This window comes from Lineus longissimus, chromosome 4 (assembly GCF_910592395.1).
Source record: "Lineus longissimus chromosome 4, tnLinLong1.2, whole genome shotgun sequence".
Taxonomy (NCBI): domain Eukaryota; kingdom Metazoa; phylum Nemertea; class Pilidiophora; order Heteronemertea; family Lineidae; genus Lineus; species Lineus longissimus.
In genome coordinates, this window is record NC_088311.1 from 21,090,437 (window position 1) to 21,105,716 (window position 15,280).

General features: G+C 40.9%; 1 protein-coding gene across 1 annotated transcript; it reads left to right on the plus strand.

Moving 5' to 3' along the window:
* Window positions 1–6,705: 6,705 nt before the first annotated feature.
* Window positions 6,706–11,909, plus strand: LOC135486649 (Krueppel-like factor 4). Its single transcript, XM_064769604.1, has 2 exons — window positions 6,706–6,924; window positions 8,464–11,909. Exons 1-2 carry the CDS (start codon window positions 6,835–6,837, stop codon window positions 9,493–9,495), a joined length of 1,122 nt encoding a protein of 373 aa, XP_064625674.1. The 5' UTR covers window positions 6,706–6,834; the 3' UTR covers window positions 9,496–11,909.
* Window positions 11,910–15,280: the final 3,371 nt, after the last annotated feature.

The following is a 15,280-nucleotide window of genomic DNA, read 5'->3' on the forward strand; positions in this document are numbered from 1 at the left end:
TCAGTCGGATTTGGCCTGGGAAAGTTGCACTGCCTTGAATATCACTTTTACAGGTTCAAAGAAATAAAAATGAGCTATTCAGCGTTTGTTATTCTCCTTCTGTTTTATTTATGTTGGAGTCGTTTGCTGACAGGAGAGGTTATTTTTAATGCACTTGATGAGTTTCTGCACAAGCGCTTCTCGCCCACTTCTGCACAACTTCATGCACTCTTTCCTGTTTGTTCAGTTCCGGTGTTGAAGTTTAAAATGTCCTAGGATAGAATGTCCGGAGAATAAAGGATTCTTACGAGCTTTTAATCTCTCAGCTATTGGCGGTCACTGCCTCGAAAGAAACAAGAGGCGGACACTTCTTCCATGGGACATTTTCCACTTCTACACCGGGGTCTATTGTAAAAACGTTTCGTTTAAGATGTTGAGCTAAAGCCCACAAATTTAGCCCAGTAGGCCTACTTGGAGTAAGTGCAATTAGCCGATTATTGAATTACATGTAATATGTTTAGTGTTCTTCAATAGTAGTTATCCCTGTAGTTCTATCTAATATCTGTATTGCCTATAAACTAAACGGATTAAGCTTAGAATTCTTTGAAGGAAATGAACCAAGAAGGGGAGAAGATTATACAATTAGTAAATACTTTGCTTTTTTGCAAAAGAATTTTGATCTTTCCACGATCAAGGTCAAATGGATTATTATATACTACAAAAACATTTGTAGTCTTTCAAATTCGTCCAATTCGATTGGATGAAGAATACAAACTATCCATTGATACCAGAGGGGGGGGGGGGGTCACGGTCTGACTTTAGTTCGAGCAATATCATTAGAAACGGTATCACCTGGAGGATTCGAAATCATGCAATGACCTTTTGAACATGGGGTTTTTAAGTTTAAGGATCAGCTTTATACGTGACAAGGAGAAGTCAGAATCTGGATTCAAGATTCTGGCGTCGTATACATTGTAGTACTGCTTCTACATTCTTAGTCTTTATCATTTCTTGACAAAACTAATATATATGTAAGCTTATATACAAGTTGTACACCCTTGTCTTCCCTGCCCCTTCTTCGATCTGTGCATTGAAGCAAAGGTCATAATACTAACAGAGAAAATAGTACATGTAATGAGGAGAGAAAAAAACAAATACGTTTGACCGGTGACCGTTTTAGAGATCCGGCGATATATCAAAAGCAAATGAGTGATCATGGAATTTTCTTTGAGTTACAAATGTGCGGAGGCCTATTGACTGTGTAGAGGCCTTAAATGTATAAACTGATCGAAACGAAGAATAGAAATGTCAGATATCTGCGCATGGAATTTGAGAGGGATGAACAGTGAATCAGTTGGAGTGAGACTAGTATTGGACATTATTGGGCTGATTCATGATTTCTGGCAACGGAAATAATATATCATGGTCTGTTGAACGAAGACGTTAGTTGTTATATTTCTCGGTTATCCACCGCTCTCGCCTCGACCGCAGAGCGGATGGCTGGCGTATCGTTCATCATCCTCCCTTGGACAAAGTTACTCCCTCGGCAGCCCATTGTAATCCTTAATACAGTCTTCTTATGCGTCTGGAGTGCAGGTCAAAGTCACCCAGTCCGCGAGCTATACCGGTATCTACTCTATTCATGAGGTCTTGAGATGGGAAGGTCACCAGTTGTTATGGCATGACAAGAGCGTTTCACGCGGCGTATATCGAATAGGGGATGCGGAGATAGGCCTCAATCTTGAGAGACTACAAAGATATCGAAGAAATAAAAGCGTTCCTTCGATCAGACAACGCTTGCGATATCCAAGAACTTCAGACTATCTACTTCATTTGTTGAGATGTGTCAATCGCGTGTGGCCGAATGAGAAAAAGATAGACGGCAGGTTCTCATCATTTGAACCAGGATACATATAGGTCATCATCACCAAGTCGATTGCTCCAGTCATGCAATAATGCCCATTATTCTGTCTGGCGACACTGATCTTGTCGGAACAGTGAAGTGTTCAGGCTGCCGTTAAATCTGAATGAGTTGAAACCGATAGTTTTCTTTCATTTTTTCAATGTCATTCATTTCCAGTGCATGTGTTTTGCCTGTATCAGGAAAAAGAGTTCAATCCCTGTGTTTCCCTATTGAAAAGTCGTGGTCTCTCAGTGCAACCGTCTATTGCTTGGAAACACTGGGATATGAAGACTGTTAGAAATGTTACACCAACACGGAGGCCTTCCGTCATATGCATATAACATGCGCAACAATGCGCTCTACGTACTTGTGACGCCATTCTTGCCATTCACATCACAAAATATTTTTTATAAAAAAACCCAACCTGTTTAACATGCCCAAATATAGTACTCGAACAAATTCTGAATGAAATACAAAAGGTATTTGGCATATTGTTCGCCATTCATGCGGGGACAAATCGTTCAGGGCTATTTGCGTCAGACCAATACGCACCTTGCAGCGGGGTTTATTCTGAGTAGGCCTACTTAGGTAAACAGCCAACAAAAGCATGGATCAAGTAAGTCAGGTAGTATTCAAGATGACAATGAGTGCTGTACGTAACTATTTAATAGCTAAGGACAACAAATTGAGCATGTCATTCCTGGGGGGAATCGATGGTCTGTACCGGCTGTCGATGGTTATCACGCGCTCAAGACATGATAATGTCACTTCCGTTTTTGAAAGAGAAAAAACACCAAGATAAAACCTGGTGAAGAAATAGGAAAAGGTGTCCGGTTCTATTGCATTCTGACGGATGATGGTACAATATATATCAGTCGGGGCCAACACGAAAAAATGTGATTGTTCCATTGTCACGCTTTATCCTGATTGCTAATATCACAAAAACATAATTGTGTAAATTCACACAAAAACGTGATTGCCGAATAGCCGCTCAGAGATGAGAGGCCCAGGGCAAAATATACTTTTACACCTACTACAAAACGTAGTAATCTAACTAAATTGCCGTTGTGCCAATACACTGAATATCATTGGCACTTTTAAACACTGTTACGATGCAAAACATCTATTAGTTAATAATGCGCATTATGCTGGTATGAAGTAACATAAATACACACAGCCTGGTTGTTCAGATGAAAAAATCTTAGTCAGCCGAGGAAATTATGTATTTTTACATCAAGAAACTTTTGACATTAAAAGCCATATATCAAATTACTATCATGTGGTACGCGTCGGCGTGCATAATACAATACATCTTCGCCACTGCATTGAGACAATGCCCGTTACAATATAAGTCTCTTATTACCTGCGTCCATTCCCCATTCCTCCCACCATCGCCTGGGGCAATGGGTGTGCAGCCTCGAGGAAAATATCAAAATGCCGCAATCATATTTACCCATTTCATAATTGCGGAATATTCCGGAAGCGATGAAAATATTGGCAGTATTTGATTGTATTTGAAATAAATACACGTAACCTGGTTCGGATGAGAACAGCTTATAAACAGTTTTTTTCCCAAGAGACTCGGATCTCTATCCTGCATTCTAAAATGTCTTTTTTTTCGTTGAGAGACCACATATCTCATTCATGACCCTCATTTGTCAATATACAGTTGATCAACACACTGCATGTACATGTCAAAATCATGAGGACCGGGGAAGAACCGAAACAGAATACATGAAATAACTGCACTCAAAATAAATGGATTGCCACAGGCAAATGACAGAAATATAGTCAATAAAAGGGTATTCAATGGCCTTTCCCCAGGAAATCAATCTTTTCTGGTTGGATTATTTCTGCCCCTCTAGATTGCCAATATCCACATCATCAAAACTAATTCGTGACCAAGATTGCGAACAAGGAAGATGCCTTTTTTCTTGTATTTCCAATTATGCATACGCATTACGCATGCTGAAGAAGTACACTTGCTATGGACACAGTGTCAACCTCTTAGTTTTCATTTCAATCAACGTCTACGCTTATCTGAAAAACAAATAAAAACAAAGTTGTTATAAGAGTGATAATTTACGTTCTGACTTGACCAATGCCCAAGGTAGAACAAACATTCCCAGACAATATTGAATAGTCCTCGTGAAAGTATCAATAAGTTTGCATTGTTAACGTTACAATATTGACCAAGCCGAACAACACTGCCGAAGACACAGAAGCGCCGATGCCGGAATGGTACGTACAAGCTCGTGTCCCTGCTTCTGTTCAGTGTTTTCGGTGTTTGTTCGCAAATGTTTTTAAAACATATCAATTGGCAAATACAAAAAAACGGTGGTTGTTTTTTCATGTCAACATTTCAATTTGGGTCCAAGCTGACACAAGCTGTGTACGTCGGGCGCGGGCCCGGAGATTCTGCTCCACGTGCCAAGACGCGAATACTGCTGCATGGAAGAGACAACAACCATCCGTCGGAGCTATGCACTGCTCGGGAACAAGCAATTACGGCAATTACATTTCTCTCAATTAGCCGGTGTGGGAATATGTTGGGCCCACTCGTTAAATTGTAGTCGGGACTTTCGACCATGTGGTCACTGCGTGCACCAAGCGGTTTGTTTAATTGACCATTTTGATCACGCCGGCATTCAGAAGACAACTCGAGAAAATTAGCGAAACTGAGATTAACAACGTTTTACTGTCTCCGGAAAAATTAGCGACTGCTATCAGCGAAATAATAGTAACTATGTCTTTGCTTCGTAAATAAGCGAAAAGGGGAACTAATAAAAAATGTCAAAGGACTTAATGGTGTTAAGTTACTTTTGCATCTTTCGTAACACACTTAACAATTTGTAAAGCAGATTTTGTTGCGGGTCATGATTTGATGAAAGCATGGTGTTAATTGTAATTTCTATTGATCCAAAATTGTCTTTTGAGGACTAAGTTCCAACAAAAAAAAGGAATTCATTCCTTCTTTAAGAACGTTTCTAAGATTTCTTCACGAATCAAGACCAACTCAGCGGCGACATGTGCTAATACATCCGTGCTTGAATCAAGGTGATTGTGCTTGAATTAACCGTGCTCTACACCCGTGCTAGCAAGAAAGAGTTTTGGTTGGGTCCATCTGACCTAGGAAGTTTTAAACTTGTGTTTAAAATGAATATAGCCTTCAATGTGTCTGCCCCGATACAAACTGTGTCAACATTGTGCATAAAGGTATAAACGTATTCTAGGCCATCCAACATATCGTGTGACGTAAACTGTAGTGATATTTGCATTAGGCGCTTTGATTAGGTCAATTATATTTCTAACATGAATGTCAACAACCACGATATCGATTGTGAAACGGCCCATATCAATAGAATGTAGGCCAGGATATTTATAGATTATGTTCCTTTTATATATAAGCACAGGCCGACCATGGGCTCAGTGGAGTAGGTCCCGAGAGGTTTACAAGTCCTCGACGACCTGCTCCCGTGGGTGGTTGCGACTATTGGTTTTATTTTCACTGGGCATTCTTAAGGTTTATTGAGCATTCTTGTTGATATTAGTCTTCAAATTGATGTCAAAATCAAAACTCTTTTAATCACTGGGCCCACATTCTTTCGCAACTTCATAAAGAATATATTTCTTGGGGTTAATTCCGCAGCTTCTGGAAAGGGTCTTCTACAATGGGTCTTCGCCGAAAATTGTATCACGACTCTTTGCGCGGCTAAGTCCCGAGACCAATGTCGGTGTAACATTTTGACTGTTCAACAGAGTTGAACATAGTTCAGTGGTTCCATACAATATACAGCTGAGAGACCTTTCTAAGATTGACACAGCGGGACCAACGCCGAGACATCTCACGTTTGATGTGAAGGGGGTCCCGATCATTCAAGGTCGCAAGACAGACCAACGTATCGTTTGTTTGATAAACATGAAATTTACATTCGATGACAACCCGAGATGAACAAGATTACATGTACATGTATTTCCTCATTTCAAGCAGAAAGATAAATGTTTTAGAAAAAGTCTGCCCCCGGTCCGAAGTGAAGGCCGATGTATTTGGGATCACATTTAATTCTTGAGAACGTATTAGACAGAACACATATAGATAAACCATACATCTAATCTCTCATATTTAGCCTTAAGACCCCCCCCCCCCCCCACAAACACACATGTGTAGGCCCTGGACCCTTGGGATGGCCAAACTCAGCACCACCCATTCAGTGACTATCACTGTAGTCATCTCCATTCTTAAATCCATCATTAATGAGTTCAAAATAATGTCGCAATATTTCCTCGTCCAATGCGAACATGACTGTGCCAAAACATCATCTGGCTTGGACGAAAAATTTGGTCTGCTTTATATACGCACTCTTTATTTAGAAACCGGTGCGAGGAATTACTCATCGGTTCCTGGTACACCGAACAGCTTGTGGAGCGAAATTTTCCGAAGCTACCATCGGTGATTGTCGTCAGCCAATGACATTTTTCATAACAATATCTCACAATAGATCGGAATGCTAAGCGCGCGACCCGACAATTCCCGAGCGGTGTGATGACGCATGGCTTATTATTAATGCCGTGTTATTGTTTTGAATGAACCAAGGCAACGACTGCGATCGATCCTTCCCCGAGCTTGCACGACTCAACAATGCGCCATGTTCTGCCGACTTGGACGTTTATATACTCGGTCTAAAAATAGATTCGATCATGAATAATAAGTAGCAACAATATGGCGGCTTGAGCGGCATTCGACCAATCAACGCACCGGAACGCAGAGTGATTCAGCGATTTGACCCCTGACCTGCGTATACTAATTCAGCAATCAGCCTATTGGATTTATGCGGGAAGAAAACTAGATTCAGTCCTTGTGAGTTCTCAGATATCGTAGAAAGTTACAACTGAGAGCACCAGAAGCAAATTGTTACTGACAACATTGTGCATGCAAATCGAAATCGCTCAACATGAGCCAAGTTGTGGACCCAGTGTTGACATCAACAAACCTTTATTCAGCATTCTTACCCAAATTTGAGGAGAACATGGATATTCAAAGCGTAAGTTTCGATTTTTGACAATTCTGTTTCGAATCTGACATTTGGGCACCTGTTGATTCTGGATGACAGAGGTGGTTGCAGTGACTTCCGGCATGGCTACATTGCCTTGCAATCAAACCGATGTCTCTCACTGTCAGTATTTGTTCCTTTTGTGTTATATATATATATATAGTGTTATATTTTCATGCTAGTTGTGTAGGTTTTATATTTCATCTTGTTTGCTATTGATTTGAATGATTTATTAGGCTACATAGCAAAAACAGATACATCGCACAACCTCAGTGGCTCGCCACTTCCGTTATTATACAAGTATATATTACTTTTAGCTATATATTGCATATGTTTTAGTTTCCCCAAAATCGACTTCTTGATTTAGAAAGGAATTTAGTTTTCCCAGATCGTCAAGGTACCAGTGCCAGGCATGTGCAAGACCACACAACGCATTGGTCGGCATTGCTTACCCAACCATGATGTAACACCTGTAAAAAAGCACCTCAAGAATTCAAAAGAAATGAACTGGTATTAAAGCTACTATAGACGGCAGTTGTAAAACCCCACGACAAAATAAAATTGATACTTATGTAAGATATACTACGGTTTACCAACATTACAAACCTTTTTGGTATGGAAATCAATGGTGCTCTCATGGGTCATTAGCCACGTGAAATAAATCACAATTAACATTTCCCGCGCATTATTAATCCACCTCAACGGCCAATAGTTTCTTTTTCCGGCGATGCCCTAGGCTTGTAGTAAAACAATAAACTAATAACTGGTAATTCACTAATTATTTGGTGTTAACAGCCCGGAAGTGCGCTTAAGGTTATTGGTCATTTCCCAAACTGTCCCAAGGCCCAGGTGCAAAGTGTACCAAAGTTATTGACAGGGCCTCAGCCCTCTGCTCATTGTAGGTCACTGTTTGACTGGGCTGAATGACAGTTTATCCCGAGAGTCTATAAACCGTGAATGCTGCATTTCTGCATTGTAACGGCAGCAGAAATGTTCTAAAAGCGCGTCTATCCTCAAGGCAGAAGTACTTGGTTAAAATAATCTGTGCCACTTGACAATAGCCTCAATGGTATTTTAAAAAAGATACGTTCAAAAGGAAACTGAAACTTTTTTCCGACATAACTATTCATACCCTTTTAATGTTATAGCCTCGGCAAGTTTTTAAATAAAAACATTGAAAATAAACAAATTGTTTGATTCCAAAGTACACATTCCAATCTGTGGCTGTGGCATTTCGATATCATAAAATCAATATCGGTATGACTTCTATGACAACATGCAAGCCAGATGGCGTTTGAAATACTTGGTAGGCCTATGATGGCTCACTGCCAGTGACGCCATGTGTTATTCAGGTCAAATACTTGGCATTATCGATTTTATTAAGCAGAGTGGGGGCGGCAATTACGAAACCATATCACTGCATTTTGATGAAGTCGTGCCAGTGGGCTATTGGTCCAGATCTAGTTCGCCCTCAGACTCTCCTGCAAGTTTTCAAGTTTCTCAAAAATATTTTCACTTCATGTTTTGCAGGTTTGGCAAGATGTTGAGAACTTCTTACAGCAGGAGTATGAACATGGGTATGACAAGACTGTCCCAGTCAGCCAGCCTCAGGTTGTCCCAGAGACGCCGAACTCGTACGAGACGTCCTCTAATAACATCTACCAATGCGAGGCAAGCAAGTTCTTGGACGCAGACTACGATGAACTTCTCGACCTGGACTTCATTCTAAACAACACGCCTGGAGAAACTATGGTCGAGAATACGTCCTACTCTTTCATGGAGGAGTCTATGAACAAGTTGAAGCACAACACTGTCTCGTCAGCTGCACCAAGTATGACGTCACAAGCACTACCTACGTTTCAGTCAGCGTTCATTGAAATGCCCGAAATGAAATTTGAGGATAAACTGATGGAGAATCCCGTACAGATCAAACAGGAGTATCCGAACACTTGTGCCGATCACGGCTACACATCATTAGGACTTGTCTCACAGCCGCATCTCTCAATACCCGGCAATCTGTCTCCACCCGCGTCGCCGGAAAACATGCAGGACGAACAGTGTATCTCATTGGATCTGCGAACAACAAAATCGCCGCAGACTATTCTAAACACACAAGACTTTATGTTAAGCTATGCGAACTCAACTCATAAAGTGACAATTAATCAGATCCAGCAGTTAATAACGCCGCCATCTTCGCCCCAGCTTGCCGATTTATTGAACTTGACGCAGCAGCAGCAGCAGCAGACTGTAGATGGTCAGCCCAAGAAACGCGGCAGACGTAGTTGGGGTCGAAAGAAGCAGACGACGCACACGTGTACTTATGTTAACTGCAACAAAACATACACAAAAAGTTCTCACCTAAAGGCACATTTACGAACCCACACGGGAGAGAAGCCGTATCACTGTAACTGGAAGGGATGCGGATGGAAGTTTGCCCGGTCAGATGAGCTCACGCGACATTACAGGAAACACACAGGCGACCGACCCTTTCAGTGCCAACTCTGCGAGCGAGCATTCTCAAGGAGTGATCACTTGTCCCTCCACATGAAACGTCACATGTAGATATATAAACTGACTGTTTGTTAAAGACTTGAGACGTCAAAGTTAAGTTGGGCAGAAATGAAAGACGCCACTCACTCATAATGAACTATGACAAGGCAATTGCCTTAGCACTTTCAGGGATTATTTTCTTCTGCATTTTCAATTCATTTTGACCCAACTTTGTCTCGACGTTCTCTGTGCTGTAAATATGTTACCGGTTGTGTCACGAAGTGTCCTGCGGTTAAAGCACCCACTGCCAAAAGAAGACGTTTGTGCCAAGCACAGTGATATAGATAAACGTTAAGGATTATAGCAGATTGTAATTTTTCTAGTCATATCCAAGGACTTTAAAGAAAAGAACAATACATCACATGTGCATGTATCTTGAACTAATATATTCAACTTTCAGATGTTCACATAGTGACAGTGATCTAGGAATCACCGTGTCTGGTCACGAAGCTGTCTGGTCAAGTCGTTAAGCCCCTGGGGGTTTAATTGGTGTTCGATTGTGAATTTGGTTATGCGACACCAACATGGCGACCACGGCCACTGTCACTGAGTGGAAGTCATACGTATTGCTCACCCATCCGTAATGATGACCCTCATTACATAACACTGACGTCAATTAGTGTTAATATGGCCAAATTAGTAAGTCACTATCGGGCATTCCTTTGCTCCTCGAACAATTTACAATTAAATAATAAGTTATCCTTTCTAAGCTCGTTTTGTTCCCACCTGGGACCTTAGAAAATTCCTCCAACCTCGTTAATACTTCAAAAACTCGATTTCTATACATGTTGACTCGTTACACCGAATTTGACATTGTTACCAGATCGGCTCATTAATGATACTATTGTAGTATTGAGCTCTCGGTTAACTATATTTGGTAGTCCACTTTTAACACGGCTTATCCCGTGTTAAAAACGTCCTAGATTCCACTCATAAAGTGATTTAATTGAGTGCAATTTTATGTCATGTTAGAATACTCAGTTGTCCTCTAATGTGCCTAAAATAAATTCCATCCTAAAAAGACCAAGTATATCTTTATGCAGAAATATCATTAACTTGTCCATATCTTGATATGAAAGAGTACTTTAATCGATGGTCAAGATTCTAAATGAATACGTCCATATAATCCATCCAGAAACAAGTTGCCATACTAGTGAAACGTCCAGAAGAAAACTATGACCTATCAGTGAAAATTTTCATGACATAGTCCATTTAATGTCACATTCCGACCAAAAATGCGAAGTACATGTACTTAAATAACCCTGTGATCTGTCTTCACTTGCCATGTACAGAATGTATCAAAAAATCGTCCTGCAACATATCTGTTGAAGTCTATTTTTCCTAGAACACGCTTTCGCAGCGAGTGCCCTGTTGATGGCTTAACCCTATATTCATGGTTTATGAAGTTTATTCACTTGTTGTCTTCATGTTGTGTGAACGATATCGTTGTTGATATAAGATCTGTTTGGTTTCGATTTGGAATGGGTTCCAATTTAGCTGCTGACTGTGCTTCTGTCTCATCATCATACGGAACTAAACCGTGGGGTGGCGCTGATCATCAACTTCGGGTATGTCGATGAGAAGCAACATTTGTGAATTAAGGTATCAGCGAGACAATATCTTGAGACATTTTTCAAACTTGTTATTATGTTCCATATGAAAATGGGAAATAGGACTTGGGTCTCAAAAGGGTCAACAGGGTTAGGCACAACAAGTTCAAAATATTTTGCTAACGACGGCTATTTTCAATCAAGTACATCGGGTACTGGATTTTGCTGAAAATCAAACCTTGCAGTCCCCAAATAACTTCTCGGAAGTGGGGCGGCGGGGGGGGGTTATCATTAAAACTTGTCTGAACTTGTCATGGGCCTCAATCTATCGATTCGTAAAAGGTTGTATAGTATTTTCACTTGATGTTACAAACGAGAGATACAGATCCACCGGGATCTTATTAAAAACGCATTTTGTAGATTCTCACGAATTTGATACTTGATAAGTGTAAAATGTACATACTAATTTTCATCTGATTTTAATTGTAAATGTGCTAACTAAACAAACGCAATATAACTTAGATCTTATAGCGATTCGATGTCGTACAATATCATATCAAAAGATTTTCGTTTGTACGAATTTAATAGTTCCCGCCAAAGTACAAATCTATCCCGCCACTATGCCACCTGTTGGCAATATGTAGAGGTTGAAAGGCGAAATAGCTTCGTATTTTGGTTTATAAAAAACTCGGTTCTTTGTATCTAAGATAGCACAAGTGCAAATACTGTATGTATGTATAGACGATTGCAAAGGTGCTCTTTGTGACCGCCTCTCGGTTTTCTTTCTATTTTTGTACAGGCAATCCTGAATCTTGTCACCCGCCTGTAAAAGTCGGGCCGTAATCGAGAATAAAATACAGTATTAAGTTTATATCATATCTCGAAATTCTTCCATTTTATGTTCAATATTTATCTGTTCAAATACACAAGCTTGGAGTCAATCGGACTCGGGCTTCCAAGAGCGCCCCGAACTAGACGTGGTGGACGGAGACCAAGGTCAAAAAGCAACTTGACAAATTCATCCTTAACTTCATATCAGCACTTATGACCGAGCTAGCGAGTGGAGGAGCATACGACTGACCCTGGCATTCGAGGAAGCTTCAAATCCAACTTACCGGTATGAAAACTGTTTCGAGGTCTCACGACGCCATGCAACAGCAGATAATTGCTTACTATTGCCCCTATTACCCATACCCCAAATGACATACGACGTGAAGTGAATTATTTTTGGACGTCCAAACTGCCTGCATTCGGTGACGAGACCTTCATTGTAGCAAGATCCATGCAGCTGAGCAATAAGGGGAAGATGGCGATATTCCCAAATCTGTTATCCCCACTCTGAATTCGGTGCACTGATCGAAGTCCCTTTTGAAGAAGAGTTGAACCTCTCCTAGCAGGACACCCTGTCAGTCTTATTGGTGTCTTTAGAATGTAGAGAGGTAATCCCATTGACATCCCCGCCCTTGCAAAAATCCTCTGGAGAGGACTAAAGCAGTGAGGTATAAGAGTTGCGTTTACCAGATATCGGAATGGTGGTGTGTAAATACTGTTGGAGTGAAATGAGCTTTCCTCATCAGGAGTCCGGTTAACAGAACCAGTGTCCTCCTGGCATGCCACGAATGCCAAATCGTATCCATTAAGAACTTGTCTCTTGAAGACAGGCCACAACCAGCTGAAAGCCGAATTGCAATGGAATGTCTCTTGGCGGACACCTCTCTATCCTAAAGGACACCCTCTCTATTAAGGATACTGCATGTGATCCCTTATTGGTCATTTCTATTGAAATTGATATCTGTAATCAGGACACCTCTCAATTAAGGACAGCACTTGACAGTACCAAAGCTGTTGTTACTAAAGATGTTCTACTGCATTGCCATTCATCAAGAATTTGTGTCTGAAAAGTCACAATCAAAATGCTGGTGTCACTTTTTTAGTTGTTTACGTATATTATGACCATGGGAACGCTAGAAAACAGTGGGAAATGTTCCAGTGTGTTACCCCATCGAAAGGTCATTGTCTATTTGGCTGGCTATTGTATGTAAACAATTATATTGGCAACATTAAAAACATTACACCGGGATTAAATCACTTCAACAAAACAAACGGATCACAAAATTCAAAATAACGACAATCACCGAAATGCGGCCATTCACTGCCTTCCGAGCGGGACATTACTTTACCTTCCAAAGACGCAAGACACATAATTATCGTGTGAAAGTTGAAATTTCCCGTTTGTGATTATAACATACATTCTGGTCTTACTTCCGCGCCTCCGGTGCGAGAATCATCAGTCGCAGCCAAGGCACTCTCAGCTGGTTTAATCACCGCAAGACGGAACTGAAAACTTAACAATCATGTGTAATTCGATTGAATTCTCTGGATACCATCAATAAATCATTATTTATCGCAGAAATTATTCCAGAGTTGTTGTGTTGGATTGTGGAGAGGACACCATTAATCAGACTTTATAATTAACGAGACGACAAGTAAGAACACGTTGTGGATGTCGACTAATAATTTCACCCGAGAATGAAAATCCTCCATCGTTCCTCCGCGAACGCGGCTCTCTCTTTCTTGAGAGACTTTCGTCTTTAGAAGTTAAAAACTAGTTCAACTAACATCCCCTTTTTGCAGATTGCATCTCATGAAGGAACTTTTTGGCAATTCTTTAACACCAAAACTAATTAAACAGCTACCTACCACACAAGATTACGATTATCTTGATTATCTCTAAGTCTATATAAAGACAGGACAACAGTATTGTTATGTACGAATCATCTTCTAAATGGATGTGTCGCGGAGACAGAGGCGCACGCGACCGAGTCACGAACGCCGAGGTTGTTACTTAGCCAGGATGGCTAATTAGAACTGTAGTTGCGAGAAAAATATGCGTATATTCAGATGAAGGAACTGAGGCAGACAATATCTAAGCAGCTGACCACGCACTGCTATTTGGCGATATCGGTACCTGAATATGATAATGCGCGACAAAAGATTTCATTGTCTTCCTGCAGGTAAAAGCCTTATACAAGAGATAATAAGTACCGGTCAATGTGACACATGGGACTGTAGGAGAAAACCGGGACCCCAAAGGTTTCTGTCAAACAGCGAGTCAAGGTAATCTATATTGCACAGGGAGGTCGGCCAACCAGGAACCGAGCGACATCCTCGTATGTGACAATAAGAAACATTTTTAAGTATGATAGATTACAACACTTTCTGTGAAAATGTTTCAGTAAGGGTTAGCAACAACTTCCCGTGTCCGTCTAATTCAACATGTATACGGGCTTCGCATTACAGGGGATTTGAAAATATGCGACAACGGTGTGACAACTTGTGTGTGGGACAATAGACATTTGCCTCCATGTCTTATCTTTAATAAATAAAGTGCAGTGCGAAATTGTTTTGGACATAGCTTGCGAGTTTCAGGCAAGCCTACGGATTCTGCTCTATTTAAGTATTTACAATATAGAGCAGTTAAGTTATTTTTCGATCTTCTTGTTTAGAGAAGTCACGGTTCAGCTGGAAGCCATTTTCATATGAAAAACCAACCATATCTCATGCCCAATGCCTTGTCCCTTTAACTGCATGCTACGGAGCCCAAGTACATGCAAACTCATCGAACAGTTAGGTGTCCAAACGTCAGTGTCAACTCTCGTGATGAGAAGATTATAGGGAGAGGAGAAACCAGAGCCACCACTTCAGCAATCTCAGCCGGACTTAAGGGTCAAAGCAGTAACTGGGCACCTTCGTCCTATTGTCAATCAATGAAATGTAATTATGCATTAGCGCCCGATCAATGATGATCCGATCACCAGACACAGTGTATATCTGAAAAGCTGGAATATCTGGGTACCAATTTCACCAGCCTTATAAGTACATTGTATGTATGGGTATTGTCCTGTGCTGTGTGCGTGTATCTCTATGTATGCATTGTCTTTTATTGTGAGATCGAGCAATGAAATTTACTTCTTACACACAGTGTACATGTATATTCTCTATCATTTCAGCCAACAACAACCACTGTCCTGGCATCCTGAGATCAGGTTTTTGATACTACTTCCTCGTATAGTTTGAAATATGGAGAGGCGGATGTATAGAAAATCGCTGGTTATGTCAGGATGCTGCCCTGGGATCGTACTTACGGGCCGTCGAACTTTGCGATCTCGGAACCTTTTGCCCCGTGTGTCAAGCGGATGCCAGGCCAGGGATGGAGAAGAGTGTTGATAAGCGACGGATGGACAACA